At 39.9% G+C, this 18,133-nt stretch overlaps 1 protein-coding gene across 8 annotated transcripts in view; it reads left to right on the top strand.

Annotated features, from left to right (window-relative positions):
- Window positions 1-18,133, top strand: part of CNOT1 (CCR4-NOT transcription complex subunit 1) — a 99,153-nt gene that overhangs the window by 8,451 nt on the left and 72,569 nt on the right. For all 8 annotated transcript variants that reach the window (XM_049622365.1, XM_049622369.1, XM_049622366.1 and 5 more), the window contains exon 2: window positions 15,143-15,418. In XM_049622365.1, the coding sequence (XP_049478322.1) occupies window positions 15,317-15,418 (102 nt within the window). In that variant the 5' untranslated portion in view covers window positions 15,143-15,316. The remainder of the gene's footprint in view (window positions 1-15,142; window positions 15,419-18,133) is intronic.

Below are 18,133 nucleotides of genomic sequence, written 5' to 3'. Positions count from 1 at the left end.
TAGTACTTAGCATCTCCTAACATGTTTTATAATTTCTAATGATTACTATTTCTCACCTCCAGTGGGAATGCAGGCATATGTGTATGTCTCTTCACGGATGTATCTTAAATACCTGACACATAGTCCATACTCAACAAATAGTTGGCTGAGTTAGTGCATATAGTGCATAAACTGTTTCTCTGATAAGTTGTGGTAGCCACTTCACGAAAACGATACACTATTTCTTATCATCTGATGAGTTTAAGTTGTGCTTTGCTTTGTGTTAACTTTGTGGAAAGCCTTACCTGAGGTGTTCACATCTAGGGCTCACCTTATGGAAAGTGGATGCAAAAGCCATTTTCTCAGCAAGGGCACTGTTGGTGTTTGGGCAGGATAATTCTTTGTTGGTGGTGCTGTCCTTTGTGTGATGTTTATTTCATCTCTCATTCTCATTGTGTGCTAGTGGCTCTCCCACTCAAGCATTTAAGGGGCGCCTGGGTGGCTCAGTTGGTTGAACGGCCGACTTCAGCTCAGGTCATGATCTCGCGGTCTGTGGGTTCGAGCCCTGCGTTGGGCTCTGCTGACAGCTCGGAGCCTGGAGCCTGTTTCGGATTCTGTGTCTCCCTCTCTCTCTGCCCCTCCCATAATCACTCTCTGTCTCTCTGTCTCTCAGAAATAAATAAATGTTAAAAAAAAAAATTTAAGCATTTCAGAATGTTTTAGCAGGTGCGCTTGGCTGGTTCAGTCGGTTGAATGTTGGCTGGTTTCAGTTCAGGTCATGATCCCAGGGTCCTGGGATTGAGCCCTGCTTTGGCCTCTGTATTGAGTGAGGAGCCTGTTTGAGATTCATTCTCTCTCTCTGCCCCTCTCCCCTGCCTCCCCCCGCCCCAATATAAAAATTAAAAAGAAAACAAAAACTTTTGGAGATTACATTGCTTTCTAGTTTATTCCAGTAAATACCCTCTTGAGGTTCAGATTTGTTGTCAGGATTATTTTATTTAATTTAGAGCCAATTATTATTGGTGTAAATCACAAGTTACTTTAATTTCACAGTGGCACATAGAAGACTGTGTAAAGAGAAGGAATAACAGATTTCACTGATTATAAAACAAATTTTCAACATTTTAACATCTCTTTTAATTGGGATGCATCTTGTCCTAAGAAAAATACTATCAAGTAAACTACTTTTTTAGTGATACATAATGTAAAGATGCTTCTACAGTTAAAGACAAACCAACGTGAAATGAGATTGTGGAAAATTATCTCCATTTCATGGGTGATGAAGGTGGAAGAACTTTGCCAAACTTGGGCTACATTTTCCTTTTTGTTAGGCCTAGTCAAATTATATTTTAGGGTCCTAGAAATTAATATTGGTATTGTATTTTTCAGAGTTCTGGAATGTTTTCAGTGCCCTCAAAGCTGATTGGTTGGGAGTGATGGTGAGGAAGAGCTATGGAATAAAACCCAAGGCATGTCTACGGGAGCCTGGTATAAATGATAATACACATGAAACAATAGTGAACAGTTTGATTAAATTAAAAAATTTTAATGTTTATTTTAGAGAGAGAAAGAGAGCATAGGAAGGGGAGGGGCTGAGGGAGAGGGAGACACAGAATCCAAAGCAGGCTGCAGGCTTGGAGCTGTCAGCACAGAGCCTCATGCGGGGCTCGAACCCACAAACCGTGAGATCATGACCTGAGCCAGAGTCCGACGCTTAACTGATTGAGCCACCCATGCGCCCCTAATTTTATAGTGCATCATACATATTGAAGGGGAGAGAAGGTAGATTAGCCTGTAGATGATCTGAAGTGGCTTGGGAGGTTTTGGAGGGGCTGGGGCTTGAAGTAGACCCTGGTCTTATTACCTGATGCATTGTCCACTTTATGGAGGCATCTTGGCCTACCTTCTGGTAGTCACTAACTTTCCCCTTGAAGGTTATCAATGATCAGTTAGTTGCTATTTCTGATAATTTATAATTTCTATATAGTTTTGGTATACTGCCAGCTATACCTTTTAAAATCTTTCCCTCATGGGGGCACCTGGGTGGCTCAGTTGGTTCAGTTGGTCCAACTCTTGATTTCAGCTCATATCCCGTGCGATTGAGCCTCGCGTCTGGCTCTGTGCTGACAGTGCGGAGCTTGCTTGGGATTCTCTTTCTCCCTCTCTCTCTGCCCCTCCCCATGTGCTCTATCTCTCTCAGAATAAATAAACCTAAAAAAAAAAATCTTCCCCCCCCCCCCCATGATTTCTGCAGACTATAGGTTTATTAGTTATCAATTACTGCATGACAAAATACCTCTGAATTTAGCTATTTAACCTTTCTTGTTCTTTATTTCTAAGGCACAGCTTGGCTAGGTGCTTCTGGCTCAGTGTCTTTCACAGAGTTCCAATGAAAGTATTAACGGGCTGCAGTCATCTCAAGGCTGAAGGGTGGAGAGATCTTACAAGCTCACTCACGTGGCATTTGTCTGGCTTCAAATTCTTGCTGTTGGTTTGGAGACATCAGTTGCTTGCCACATATGTCTTTTCCATACTCACAGCATGGCAGCTTGCTTAGAGCATAGGCTCAGAGAGAGGTAAACAAGACAAAAGTCAGTCTTTTTTGTAACGTACACTTGGAAATGACTATTTCCTTCTTTTGAAGCTACACTTAAGGTCCATCCCACTCATAAGGGGAGGGGATTACATAAGGATAGACATTTTAGGGATTGTTGGGGTTGTTTTAGAGGCTGTCTGCCACAATGGACATTTGGTGAAGGTTCATCCTTAAGGCTCTCTTTAGGGATGCTGTTTGTAGGTTTTACTTATTACCACTAAGTAGAGGACTTTGCTTGGTTTCTGATATTATGCATTCTAAGTTTTTTCCACTTCTCAGGCTACTCTTCATTTCCTTTCTTGAGTTCCTCTTTATCCACCCTGAAATACTAAGCTTCCTTAGGATTCTCTCTAGATGCTCTTATTTTCATTCTGTAGTTCTATCCTGTCTTTTTTTTTTTATATGTTGATGACTCCCAGATCTATTATTTGTAGCTCACCCTTGCTATGTTGCAGACTATAATTCATAGTCCTGTCCAAATTCTTCATTTTCTTTCTTGCCATGTATTCTCTTAGTTGTTCCATGTCAGGAGTAAGTGGAATCCAGGTGCTTAGTGGAAATATATTTGCTCCTTTTCCTTCACTTGTCTTGCTTATTCACAGTTTCAGAGAGTCCTTGCAGTTCTCTCTTGAATGCATTCACTTTGCTTTCCCTATAATCTTTTGTTGTTTATTTTTGAGAGATGAGAGAACGTGTGCTTGAGCAGGGCAGGGGTAGGGGGTGGGGAACAGAGGATCTGAAGCAGGCTCTGTGCTGACAGCAGACAGCTCGATGCGCGGCTCGAACTGAAGCTGTGAGATCATGGCCCGAGCTGAAATCAAGAGTCGGATGCTTAACCAACTGAGCCACCTAGGCGCCCCTCCCTCTTATCAAATTTCCTTGTGACCTCCTCTTTCTCAGTATTTTGCATTGTCAAGAGTAGCTTCTAAAAATGTTTACCAGATCATGCCGTCTGTTAGTATGCAAAGCAGGTTAACGTAATAACCCCAAGATATCAGTGGCTTAACAGAGTAGACATTTATACTCCGATAACTTTCCTCAGATAACTTTCATTGAGTGTTCATTAGGTTGCCTTCTGTGTGGTAATTCAGGAACCCAGCGTCCTTCCATCTTGTGGCATTGTTTTTCTCTAGAGGGAGTCCTCTTTGTTTAGCTGGCAGATGGTGATAAAACCAGAGGGTCATGAGTATGAGGTTTTATGGACAAGGTCCAGAAGTGGCTGGTATCATTTTTGGCCTGCGTTTTATTGGCTAGAACTTAGAATCTTGGCCACACCTATGCAAGAGAGGCTGAGAAATGTAGTCTAGCTGTTTAGCCAGGGAGAGGAAACAGATTTGGTAAGCATCTACCTGGTCTCTCCTACTCCCTTATTCCCTAAAATATACTTAAACCAATTCATGTAGCTTCTAGGATCATCTTTATGATAAAATCTAGAAGTCTGAGATGGGTTCTATACATAAAAGAGAAGAAAGCCACAAAATGGGTCTTAGTTACCTCCAGAAGACATTTCATTTTGGCCACTGTCAGGGTTAGTGTGTGGGGATTGTATTTAGGACCGTGATTTATTACAGCAAAAGGATACAAAGCATAATCAGCAAAGGGAAAAGGCATATGAGGTGAAGTCTGAGGAAACTGGACTCATGCTTCCAAGCTGAACCTCTCCCAGTGCCTTTCCCAGTAGAGTCACATCAGACACACTTAATTCCTTCAACAAGGAATTGTGACAACACATATGTGCAAAATGTTGCCCAGCAGCGAAGCTCCTTAGAGACACAGTGCCTAGGATTGTTATAGGCACCTTCTGCCTGTCACCCATTAAAATTCCAGGTTCCTGGAGGGAAGGTAGGTGTTAAACATGAACCACATTTTTTGGTACAGTTTAGTCACAGTGAGCCACTCTTATTAGCTCTTGGAATGGGGATTAGTTTCCCCCAAATCCAGGTTCTCACACTAGCCACGGGCCAACCTGGCATGTCTTTCTAAGGATAGCAGTCGCAGGCCTTCTATGTTAACTCTTTCTGTTCAGTAAGTGAGGTGAATGGTCTCCATCAAAAGGGATTTTGTATAGAGAATATGCAAAATTTTGTTGGCCTAATATTTTGTCTTTGAAAATTACATTTGTATTTCAGTAGGGAAAAAAAGTTCAATTCCCTTCTTATCTCCTTTCATCTAATTTTTCAGATAGTTATTTTTGTATCATTCTGGATACTCTACATATAAGGACATATATATACACAATGCTGTTCTGAAACTTGCTTTCCTCCCAATAGATAGTATTCCTTTTTATGATTTACTTAACCATTGCACTTTTAGGGGGATATTTAGGCCTTTTTCACTTGATATGTTTCTAAAGAGTTGTTCATTTCCTGGATGAAAAAGGAATGGATTAAAGATGATTCGGGGGGGGGGGGGATGATTCCTGAGTATTCAGTACAGAATTGGGGATTAAGTGGTCTAAAACTCTTACTATTCATCCTAAAGGTTGGAGATACTCCTATCAGGAACTGTTTGTTTTGGGACTTGGTATTAAAACACTTATTTAGACTCTTAATGATTTTGAAGGTGCAATACAAGGATTTTTGTTCATTTTTAAATCCTCTTACCTCTACTGCCCAATTCTTTAAAGTTCTGTTAAATACTGTCTTTAAAATTCTATTAGCAGTTGACATTTAAACTATTCTTCAGCTATAAACTTGGGATAATACCTTCCTCAAAGAGTTACCAGGTTTAAATAAACTAATATACATAAAATGCTTAGAACAATTCTGTTTAAGTGTTGTGATTGTACTGGGATAAGTTATCCTATTTTGTACATAGTAATTATATTTAAGAATTTAATAAGTAAACCATTTTGGATGAATGGATTGGAACTGTGTACTATAAATCTAGAATCTCTGCCTCTTGGAGGAGTATTAAAGATTGCTGTGGCCTTTTGCCTCATTGCATCTGAGAGAGCAAAATGGGTCACCAACAGCTGTACTGGAGCCATCTGAGGAAATTTGGCCAGGGGTCTCATTCTTGCTGCATTTTTGGAACCAGCAGGGTCTGACCCAGAAATGCACTCTCAGTATGTGCTGCCAGTATTTCCGTCAGTCCGTGAAGGATATAGGCTTCATTAAGTTACATTAAGTGAACTTCCTTGAATGGGTCATCCAAGATACCTCCCTTAACTGCAGATACCCAGGATACCTACCTTAATGCAACTCATTGTACATAAAATAAAAACACTTCAATTAAAAATAAGTAGGGGCACATGGGTGGCTCAGTCAGTTGAGCTTTGACTCATGATTTTGGCTCAGGTCATGAGCCCAGGGTTGTGGGATGGCATCCCACGTTGAGCTCTGTGCTGAGCTTAAAGGCTGCTTGAGATTCCCTCTCTCCCCCTTTCTGCCCCTCCCCTTGTGTGTGTGCTTACTCTCTAAAATAAAAAAAAATTTTTTTAATTTAAAAAATAAATTGGGATGAGTATTTTGAGTCAGTGATTTTGTTGGTTATAAAGTCCTAATAGAAAATAATGAGCTCTCCCTTTTAAGGAAACCAAGGGGGAAAGGGGGGCATCTGGGAAAATTGGTATTGGTTGTTTCTGAATGCTAGAATAAGATACCTTCCCCGATTTATATGGGTCATTAGGAGTTTGCAACATTGGCCAGTATGGTAACCACTATCCACATGAGGCTATTTAAATTTATACTAAGATTAATTAAAATTAGATAAAATTAGGGGTGCCTGGGTGACTCAGACAGTTAAGCATCTGACTCTTGGTTTCAGTTCAGGTCATGGTCTCATGGTTTTGTGAGTTCAAGCCCTGCGCTGGGCTCTGTACTAACAGTGTGGAGCCTGCTTGGGATTCTCTCTCCTCCCTCTGCCCCTCCCCCACTCATGTTGTCTCTGTCTCTCTCTCTTTAATTTTATGTTTAATTTTTTAAAATTTACATCCAAATTAATTAGCATATAGTGAAACAATGATTTCAGTAGATTCCTTAATGCCCCTTACCCATTTAGCCCATCCCCCCTCCTACAACCCCTGCACTAACCCTCAGTTTGTTCTCCATATTTAAGAGTCTCTTATGTTTTGTTCCCCTCCCTGTTTTTATATTATTTTTACTTCCCTTCCCTTATGTTCATCTGTTTTGTATCCTAAAGTCCTCATATGAATGAAGTCATATGATATTTGTCTTTCTCTAATTTCACTTAGCATAATACCCTCTTGTTCCATCCACATAGTTGCAAATGGCAAGATTTCATTCTTTTTGATTGCCGAGTAATACTCCATTGTATATATATACCACATCTTTATCCATTCATCCATCGATGGACATTTGGGCTCTTTCCATACTTTGGCTGTTGCTGATAGTGGCTTCTTTTTTTTTTTTTTTAATTTTTTTTTTTAACGTTTTATTTATTTTTGAGACAGAGACAGAGCATGAACGGGGGAGGGGCGCAGAGAGAGGGAGACACAGAATCGGAAGCAGGCTCCAGGCTCTGAGCCATCAGCCCAGAGCCCGATGCGGGGCTCGAACTCACGGACCGCGAGATCGTGACCTGAGCCGAAGTCGGCGGCTTAACCGACTGAGCCACCCAGGCGCCCCTATTTCTTTTTTCAATATTTATTTTTGAGAGAGAGAGACCAACCGAGCATGAGCGGGGGAGGGGCAGAGAGAGAGGGAGACCCAGATCTGAAGCAGGCTCCAGGCTGTGAGCTGTCAGCACAGAGCCTGATGCAGGGCTCAAACTCAAGAGCCATGAGATCATGGGGTGCCTGGGTGGCTCAATTGGTTAAGTGTCCAACTTCAGCTCAGGTCATAATCCTGTGGTCCATGGGTTCAAGCCCTGCATCGGGCTCTGTTGCTGACAGCTCAGGTCCTGGAGCCTGCTTCAGATTCTGTGTCTCCCTCTCTCTCTGCTCCTTCCCCACTCACACTGTTTCTGTCTCTCAAAGTTGAATAAATGTTTAAAAAAAAAAAAAAGCCATGAGATTGTGACCTGAGCTGAAATCAAGAGTTGGACACTTAACTAACTGAGCCACCCAGCTGCCTCAGGGGTGTGTGTGTGTGTGTGTGTGTGTGTGTGTGTGTGTGTGTGTGTTTTAAGTAATCTCTACACCCAATGTGGGTCTGGAACACGTGACCCCAAGATCAAAAGTCATACGTTCTTCTAAGACATCCAGGTGCCCTTCATCTGCCAGTTCTTATGCACATTTTTTTTCCATAATTGTTTTAGTGTAAAAATCTGTATTTATTCCATTAAGCCCCTTGTGGTATATATATGGCACCTAAGCTATGTCCATGGCATAAAGTTAGGCTCAAGTGTTTGAATTAATAAGAGTGCCATCTTTAGCAAATGAAGATATTTATAAAGTATATTGGAATAAACTGGAAGGAGATCATTTTGGACATTTTATATAATCCTCATAAGGAACGATAATAGTTTTTCCATTAAAAGTATTTTAGGGGCACTTGGGTGGCTCATTCAGTTAAATGTCTGACTCTTGATTTCAGTTAAGGTTATAATCTTAAGGTTCATCAGTTCGGGCCCAGAGTCGGGCTCTGTGCTGTGCTCACCACAAGTGTTGCTACCATCTGTCATTATACAACATTATTGCCATACCACTGACTATATTCTCTATGATATACCTTTCATTTTGTGATTTATTCTATAACTGGAATCCTGTACATCCACTCCCCTTCACCCATTTTTCCCATCTCTATTCATATATTTATACTGAACTGTTTTATCTCAAATACTTGAGCATGCATCTCCTGAAAATTAAGACATTCTTGCATAGCCAAAGTACACCTAAAATTATTAAGTACTTTTATAATATCCAATTAATTAAAAAACTTTGCCTCAATATCTTTTATTTATTTAAAAATTTTAAACATTTATTTATTATTGAGAAACAGAGACAGAGTATGAACATGGAGGGGCAGAGAGAAGGGAGACACAGAATCTGAAGCAGGCTCCAGGCTCCAGGCTCTAGGCTCTGAGTTGTCAGCACAGAGCCTGACGTGGGCTCGAAACCATGAGATCATGACCTGAGCTGAAGTCAGACGCTTAGCCGACTGAGCCACCCAGGTGCCCCTGCCTCAATATCTTGTATAAGTTTTTGTTTTGTTTTTTATTTTATTTTTTAAATTTTGCACACGAGAGAGCACACTCACACAGCGGGGGAAGGGGAGAGGGAGGGGTGGGTGAGAATCTTAAACAGGTTCCATGCGCAGGTCTCCATCTCACAACCCTGGGATCAGGACCTGAACCAAAATCAAGATTTGGACACTGAACTAACTGAGCTATCCAGGTGCCTCTTATTAATATTTTGAGGAATTTTCATACTGTTCTCCATAGTGGTGGAATCACTTTACAATCCCACCAGCAGTTCACAAGAGTTCCCTTTTCTCCATATCCTCTCCAGCACTTATCTCTTCTTGTCGCTAGCTGTTCTTAATGGTGTGAGATGATATTTTATTCTGATTTTGATATGCTTTTCTCTGATGAGTAGTGATGTTGAGCCACCTTTGCAGATACCTGTTCGCTATTTTGATGTCATCCTTGGGAAAATGTTCAGTTCCTCTGCTTATTTTTTAATTGGATCGTTTGTACTTTTTTAATATCTTTACTGAGTTGTTTGAATTTTTATTTTTGAAGTTTATTTTGAGAGAGAGAGAGAAAGAGAATGCACAGCTGATAAGGGGCAGAGGGAAGGAGAGACAATCCCAAACAGGCTCTAAGCCATCAGCACAGAGCCTAGGGCAGAGATCAAACTTGGAAACTGTGAGATCGGGACCTGAGCCTAGATCAAGAGTTGGAAGGAATCCCAACCAACTGAGTTACTCAGGTGTCCCTGTATGAGTTCTTATGTTAACCCTTTATCTGGTACATGTTTTGCAAATGTTCTCTCTAATTTTGTAGGTTGCCTTTTCATTTTGTTGTTTTGTTGTACAGAAGCTTTTAATTTTGATGTCGCATTTGTTGATTCTTTTTCTTTTGTTGTTTGTGCTTTTTGGTGTGATATCCAAAAACATCATTGCCAAGATCAGCACTGAAGAGCTTATTCTGTATGTTTTCTTTGTGGTATCAGGTCTTCTGTTTAAGTCTTTAATCCATTTTGAGTTAAATTTTGTGAGTGTGTAAGATAGAGGTCCACTTCCATTTTTTTGCATGTAGCTTTCCAGTTTTCCCAGCAGCATTTGTTGAAGAGACTGTCCTTCCCCATTGGTTGTTCTTGTCCCCCTTATCAGATATTAGTAAGCTGTGTATACAGGGGTTTAGTTCTAGGCTCTCTGTTCTTTTCATCTTTGTGTCTATTTTTATGCTATACTGTTCTAATTACTATAGGTTTGTAGTATAGTTGAAAATCAAGAACTGTGATGCCTCTGGTTTTTTTGTTCTTTCTCATGATTGTTTGGCTCTTGAGGGTCTTTTATGGTTCCATACCAATTTTAGGACTTTTTTTTTTTTTCCTATTTATGTGAAAAATGCCATTGGGACTTTTCATAGGGTTTGTGTTGAGTCTAGGTGGCTTTGGGTGGCATGGGCAGTCTAAGAGTATTAACTCTTCTAATCCATGAACACAGTGTCCTTCCGCTTGTTTGTGTCATCTTTAATTTTTTTTTTTTTTCAACACTGTCTTGTAGTTTCCATTGTATACTCTAGGGCTTTCATTAAACTCCATTAGGAAATGATGATTTTTAAAAAGCGTTTCTTCTGATAATTCCATTTGAAATATAGTATTTCAGGCCTTTAAGCTTTTTTTTTTAAGTTTGCCTATTTTATTGATTTTTTTTGTTTTAAATGTTTATTTTTGAGAGAAAGAGCATGAGCAGTGGAGGGGCAGAGAGAGAGAGATAGAGGGAGACACAATCTGATACAGGCTCCAGGCTGTGAGCTTTCAGCGCAGAGCCTAATGCAGGGCTCGAACTCAGGAATGGTGAGATCGTAACCTAGGCCAAAGTGGGACGCTTAATCTACTGAGCCATCCAGGTGCCCCACGGCCTTTAAACTTTTATGTTTACCACATTTTTTTGCACTGAATTTGGATTCCTGTTATTTGCTTTGCCCAATAATGTAAAAATAGTTTAAACTTTTTTATTAAAATGTTTTTAATGTTTATCTTCAAGAGGGAGGGAGAGAGATAGAGAGAGGGACACTGTGAGTGGAGGAGGGAGGAGGGGCAGAGAGAGAGGGAGACACAGAATCTGAAGCAAGCTCCAGGCTCAACAGGCTGTCAGCACAGAGCCCGATATGGGGCTTGAACCCATTAACTGTGAGATCATGACCTGAACCAAAGTAGGACACTTAACTGACTGAGCTATCCAGGCACCCTGTAAACTTTAAAAAAAAAAAAAAAAAAGTTTATTTACTTACTTTAGAGAGAGAGTGAGTGAGTGAGTGGGGGAAAGTCAGAGAAAAGAGGGAGACATAGAATCCCAAGCAGGCTTTGCACCATCAGCGCAGATCCTGACGTGGGGCTTGAATCCATGAACTGGGAGATCATGACCTGAGCTGAAGTCAACTAACTGAGCCACCCAGGTACCCAAAGTTTAAACTTTTTAATGAAATACTCTTGCTAACAGTAAACATGAGTCAAATTTCTTTGATTTCTTTTGGTCCTAAAAAATAGGGGTACTTTGGTGGTTCAGTTGGTTGAGTGTTCAACTCTTGGTTTTGGCTCAGGTTATGATCCCAGGGTTGTGGGATAGAGCCCTGCGTCAGGCTCTGTGCTGAGCATGGACCCAACTTAAGATACTTGCCCCTCCCCCCACCCCTTCAAATAAGAAATAATACACACACACCCACACACCACTCTGCATTGTCCATCAAGGATGTACAGCATCTGTGTTCAGTAATTATTTGAAATAATTTGTTTTCATTGTGTCTTATGTAATCAGTTTGACACTCAGGTTTATTTCTGTTTGTATTTGGTTGTGTTTTTTCCTCAGGAAAATTTTTTTTTAATGTTTATTTATTTTTGAGAGAGAGAGAGTGAGAGCAGGGGAGGGACAGAGAGGAGGAGACACAGAAGCAGGCTCCAGGCTCCAAGCTGTCAGCACTGAGTCGCGGAGTGGGTCTTGAACTCACAAACTGAGATTGTGACCTAAGCTGAAGTCGGATGCTTAACCAGACTGAGGCGCCCCTGGTTGTAGTTTTTTTCTTAATTAAATTTCAAACGTGGAAGATAATCACGTGATTCAAAAGTCAAAAACATACAAAAAGGTATACTTGCTGAGTTTTCAGTCTGATTTGTATGCCTTCTACCCTTTTCTCACTCCTTATGGGTAACCATTTTGATTAGTTTGTGGCTTATCTTTCCTGTATATTTTTTGCAAAAAGCCAACTCTATATGTGTCCACATATTAGAAGCAAAAAGTAGCATATATAGAAATAACAGTTTATTTTCTTATTAAAAAAATTTTTTTTTAATGTTTATTACTATTATTTTGTGTGTGAGAAAGACAGTGCGAGTGGGGAGAGGCAGAGAGAGGGAGAGACAGAATCTGAAGCGGGCTCTAAGCTGCCAGCACAGAGCCTGACATGGGGCTCAAACTCACAAACCTGATCATGACCTGAGCTGAAGTCAGATGCCTAACTGACTGAGCCACCCAGGTGCCCCTAGAAATAAGAGTTTAAAGGCTAGAATACTATATACATTGTCCAAGATATTTATTCGGTCACCAACTCCTAGCCATTCCTTTGCTATGACAGCTATTGCTGCACTGAATAATACTGTACATGTTGTATGTATGAAGGTCTGTAGATTTCTAGAAGGACTCTTTATTTAGGACTTAAACTTTTTTTTTTTTTAAGAGAGTGAGAGTGAGCGCACAAACTGGGGAGGGGCAGAGGGGAGAGACAGAATCCCAAGCAGCCTCCCGTGCTGTCAGCACAGAGACTGATGCAGGACCTGAACTCATGAACTGTGAGATCATGACTTGAGCCCAGACCAAGAGTTGGACGCTTAACTGTGCCACCTAGGCGCCCCTCGGGGTCTTTTTGTAAATGGAATTTTAAGTGAAATCCTGTCTGTAACCACTATGGTTAAGGCCTTATTTTCTCTGCATTCTCTGCACATAGGAACGTAGATGTCTTTATTTAAAAGATGCAATCTTGCTATTCATAGTTCCGAAGCTTTTCACTCAGTGTCATGGGTATTCTTTTATGTTAACATTTAGAAGATTAACTGTAATCCACAGTGCTTGGTATTCCTTAGATTGGATGCACAAGAAACAATTTGTAGTGTTCAAGGAGGAGGAGTCAGCAAAAGAGACTGAGAAGGAGAGATGAGTGAAAGTACATTTTAGAAACAAAGTAATGTTTGGAGGGACAGGTCAGGTTTTTTTTTCTTTTTTTTTTTTTTTTAAAGATTTTTGCCAGCTAGGGTGATCACATGTCTTGGTTTACACCTGTTGTCTGGTTTAACTGGTTACACCCTTTACTTTCAGAAGTGTTTTGGTTTGGTTAATAAATTATGTTGTCATTCTAATCTAATATAAGGGCTTGGAATCGGTCATAAATGCATTAACTTGTTCATATAATGAAGATTGGGTTTTTGAAACTTGGATTACACCAGTGTTTTATTGTATAGCAGTCTTTAGATGTTAACGTGAAAAAGTTGTACCCTTTACCATGAGGCTTTTATCAGAAGAGATGGTGTAGTCAAAGTACCAAAACCTCAGTTTTATTAGAGGAATTCTGAGAAGGTCATTCAGTATTTGTTTTGCTGTACCATATCATAAGTAAAATAAAATTTGTGCTGTCCCATGGGTAAAATAATAACTGAAACAGGCTGGGGTGCCTGGGTGGCTCAGTCACTTAGACGTCCAGCTCTTGATTTCAACTCAGGCCATGATCTCACACTTGACGAGATCAAGCCCTGTGTGGTGCTCTGTTGACAGCACTTAGCCTGCTTGGGATTTTCTCTCTCCTTTTCTCTCTGCCCCTCCCCTGCTCTCTGTCTCTGTAAATAAATAAACATTAAAACACTTAAAAAAAAAAACAGGCTACCATAGTATCTGTTCCATGGTAAAGTTATTCTGTTCCTTTGTATCAGCCTTTAAAAAAAAATGTTTATTATTTTGAGAGGGAGGAAGAGAGCACACAAGTAGGGGAGGGGCTGAGAGAGGAAGAGAGAGAATCCCAAACAGGCTCTGGGCTGTTAGGGTGGAGCCCAGTGTGGGGCACCATGTGGGGCTTGAACTCACGAACTGAAGTGAATGGTGAGATCATGACCTGAGCCGAAATCAAGAGTTGGACGCTTAACAGACTGAGCCACCCAGCGCCCCTAATCTTTGTGAATTCTCTATATCTTACCTAGTGAGTTCTGATTGTAATGAAATTATGAGCCGATTTTATAGAACATGAAGCTTTGCATAAGTTCAGCTCCTTGTATTGAAAGATTTTTGTATTTCAGCAGCAGTACTTGGTGAATGCTTAAGAAGAACGTGTGGGGGCAGCTGGGTGGTTCAATCAGTTAAGTGTCTTGACTCTTGATTTTGCCTCAGGTCAAAATCTCAGTTTGAGATAGAGCTCTGTGTTGGGCTCTGTGCTGCCAGTGTGGAACATGCTCAGAATTCTCTCTCCCTCTCTCCCTCCCCTGCTTGCACACTCTCTTTCAAAATAAATATTAAAAGAAGCTTATGTGTTTTTTGTTTTTTGTTTTTGTAATACAGAATAGTTCCTCTGACTCAGCTTGTGGTTGGAATTAAACTGATAAGCATCCTGTGATTTTAGCTATCCTGCTGCTTTGGGCTTTCCTTTCTAAATTTTCCTAATAAAATTTTCAACACTGTGAGAAGGAATTTGGGTTATGGAGTCCTTATTTGCCTTTAAGACAACCATTCAAATACCTAAAACATAGATTCTAAGGTACAACTTTAAGACCAAACCATCTGATTCTGTAGCAGTCTATAAGGAGTAAAGTTAATAAATGGGGTCTTGTAAATAGGTTGTAGATAGTGTGGGAAGAGAGACTGAAAATGTCAGATGAGTGTTCCTTTCCATCTATCCTAATTTTAAGTACGTTCCTGCTGTTCCTAAGGGTATAGTATAAATAATCATTTTGAAGTAGATAAAATAGAAATCTCAGATATTATAGGTTGTCTCGCTAAACAAACTTTTGGGGGGGGTTCTTTTTCTGTTGGCCCTAAGTTTCAAACTTGGCATCGTCTATAGTGTTTGAGACATTTTAATTTTGTTTTTCCTAAGTCCTTAGTGGTATTTCAGGTATTAAGATGGAGAGATGATGGTTGTTTAACTCCTTTTTCCCTAAAAATAAAAACTAATTTGGGGGCACCTGTGGGTGGCTCAGTCGCTTAAGCGTCCAACTTTGGGTCATGATCTCAGGTCATGATCTCACCGTTTGTGGGTTTGAGCCCCGCGTCGGGCTCTGTGCTGACAGCTCAGAGCCTGGAGCCTGCTTTGAATTCTGTGTCTCCCTCTCTCTCTCTGCCCCTCCCCTGCTCACACTCTGTCTCTGTCTCTCAAAAATAAATAAATGTAAAAAACAAAAAAACTATTTGAAAATCTGAAGTGTTTTCTTCTTCTTCTTTTTTTTTTTTTTTTATAACACAGGTGCCATGTTTCAGAACAGAGTAATACCCCTGGTAAAGAAGAACTGAAGACACTGCACAGACATCAGATATAGGCTAATTACAAAGAAAGCATTAACCTGCCTCTGAGGTGACTAAAGGGGAATAATGGTGATTTTGCGCCGGGCTCGGCCGCCTGCTTCCGCCCCAACCAGCAATGAATCTTGACTCGCTCTCGCTGGCCTTGTCTCAAATCAGCTACCTGGTGGACAATTTAACCAAGAAAAACTACCGAGCCAGCCAGCAGGAAATACAGCATGTAAGTAAACTTAGAAAACAAGTACCAGTAAAGGAATGAGTATGTAGTGGAAAGAAGGTTCTCCTCAGCTTTAATACATAAAAGAGATTTATCCCAGTCCTTTTTTTGAGGAGTCACAGATTTTAATTTTTCTATACAACTTATGAAATATTTTGGCCTATTCCCCATCTTTTCTAGCTACAGTTTGAAATTGAGGTATACTTTACAAAATGTAAAACTCACCCTTTTAAAATGTGCCATTTGGTAGTTTCCAGTAATTCACAAAATTACTTAATTATCACCATCTTTGAAAATATCTTCTTCATCTTTGAAAGAAATGCTTGACACTGTGAGCAGTTGCTCTTCCATTTCCTCCTCTCTCCAGCCGCTGGCAAGCACTAATCTTTCTGCTTTTATGGATTTGCCTTTCTGGACATTTCATATAAATGCAGTCTTACCAGATGTGGCCTTTTGTGTCTGCCTTCTTTCACTTATCACAGTACTTTCAAGTTTCATCCATGTTGGAGCCAGTGTCAGTACTTCATTCCTTTTTATGAATAATAATAATACTGTGTTAATATTATTCATAATAATGAACAATACTCAATTCTATGAATAGTCCTCATTTTGTTCATCCATCCATCGAATATATTTAAATTTGTTTCCATTTTGTGGCTTTTGAGTAGTGTTGGCTTTCAGTTTTTGGGTGGATATTTGTTTTTAATTTTTTTGTAAGTTTATATATTTTGAGAGAGAGAGAGAGACAGCGTGAGTCTGGAAGGGTCAGGATGAGAGGAGAGGAGAGAGAGAATCCCAAGCAGGCTCTGCACTGTCAGCTTGGAGGATGATGTGGGGCCCGAACTCCTGAAACCATGAGATCATGACCTGAGCCGAAACCAAGAGTTGGATGCTTAACTGACTGAACCATCCAGGTGCCCCTGTTTTAAATATTTAGTATATACTAAATAATGGAATTTCTAGGTCATATGGTAACTCTAAATATCTGAAGAACTGCCAGACTATTTTCTAGAGCACTGGACCACTTTTCAGTTCTACAAGCAATGTAGAAGGGTTCCAATTTTCCCTCCTCTTTACTAACACTATTCCCATTATAGGGAGTGTAAACAGGTATCTCATTTTGGTAATATAGATGATGTCGAACATCTTTCATGTGCTTATTTGTGTATCTTTGGAGAAATGTCATTTCAAATTCTCTGCCCCTCTCCCTCCCCGCCCAGGTTTTGCCTTTGACCGCCGATTTTAAAAAGCTATTGTTTTCAAGTACAGGTTTGACTTATAGAGCATTTCATTCAATCTTTTTGAAAGTTATATAGTATACCTTTGTTTCAATGATGGTACCCCCTTCGCATCAATAAATCAAATGGCACTATACTTAGAATTGTATATATTGTTAAAATAAAACATACTAGTTGTGTGACAATAGGTAACTTCTCTGAACCTTATTTTCCTCACCTGCAAAATAAGAATAAAAATAAAATCTGCCTGACATCCTTGTTAGGATTAAATGCAATAAGTGGAGCACCTAATATGGTTCCTGTCGTAAGCATTATTTTTAAAAATGCTAATTCTCCTCTGCGTAATAAATTACAGTTATTATATAAGTTAAGTAGTACACTAGTACAAGTTTGTATGAAGTAGGTGCCTAATTATTTGAGCTAAATCTAAGAATTAAGAGTTGGATATGGAAACTTTTTTCTCTTTTGTTTTTGGAGTGTGTGTGTAGAAATTGTGGTTTAAGTTTGTTTTTAAAGTAGATTAATATAAGGGCACCTGTGTGGCTCAGTCAGTTAAACGTCCGACTTTAGCTCAGGTCATGATCTTGTGGTCCGTGGGTTCAAGCTCCGTGTTGGGCTCTGTGCCGACAACTCAGAGCTTGGAGCCTGCTTCAGATTCTGTGTCTCCCTCTTCTCTGCCCCTTCCACACTCTGTCTCCCTCTCAAAAATAAATAAACATCAAAAAAAAGTGAAAAAGAAAATAGTAAAATACTTCTCATCCTTTTTTATATGGTGGTGTATGATAGTGTTCTACATCTTGGTTTTTTTTTTTAATTTACCAGTCTCTTTTAGAAATTATTTCTTAATCCAAACATGAAAAGTTTCTTCATCCTTTTAAAAGGCTGTATAGGAAACCATCGTATTGATGAATTGTAATTTATTTCACTATTGAGGTACATATAGGTTTGGTGTGTGTGTGTGTGTGTGTGTGTGTGTGTGTATGTATCCATCCTATCGACAATGCTGTTATAAGATTGTTTTTTACGTGTGTGTTAGTTGATTTGTAGGATAAATTCTTAGAAATTCAAGCTTGGGCAACTCTTCTACTTAGTTTTGTTTTTTTTTCCCCTTTCAATTTTTTTTATGTTTATTTATTTTTGAGACAGAAACAGAGCCTGAGTGGAGGAGGGGCAGAGAGAGAGGGAGACACAGGATCTGAAGCAGGCTCCAGGCTCTGAGCTTTCAGCACAGAGCTTGACACAGGGCTCAAACCCACGAACCATGAGATCATGACCTGAACCGAAGTCGGACGCTTAACCGACTGAACCACCCAGGCACCCCTTCTACTTAGTTTTCTAATGGAAAGCTCAGTTCTTGGAATTACTCAGTTCCTATTTGCTTTTTTTTCTTTTCATGTAGTATTTCAGTGTATGTAGTACATTGAAATACCAGCACATTTGTATGCTTACAGGACTTAATGCATTTGATGCCACTTTGATG

Source organism: Panthera uncia (genome assembly GCF_023721935.1).
Source record: "Panthera uncia isolate 11264 chromosome E2 unlocalized genomic scaffold, Puncia_PCG_1.0 HiC_scaffold_19, whole genome shotgun sequence".
In the NCBI taxonomy this organism is placed as follows: Eukaryota; Metazoa; Chordata; class Mammalia; order Carnivora; family Felidae; genus Panthera; species Panthera uncia.
The sequence above is the reverse complement of the archived record's forward strand: the minus strand, read 5'-3'. Positions and strand labels throughout refer to the sequence as shown.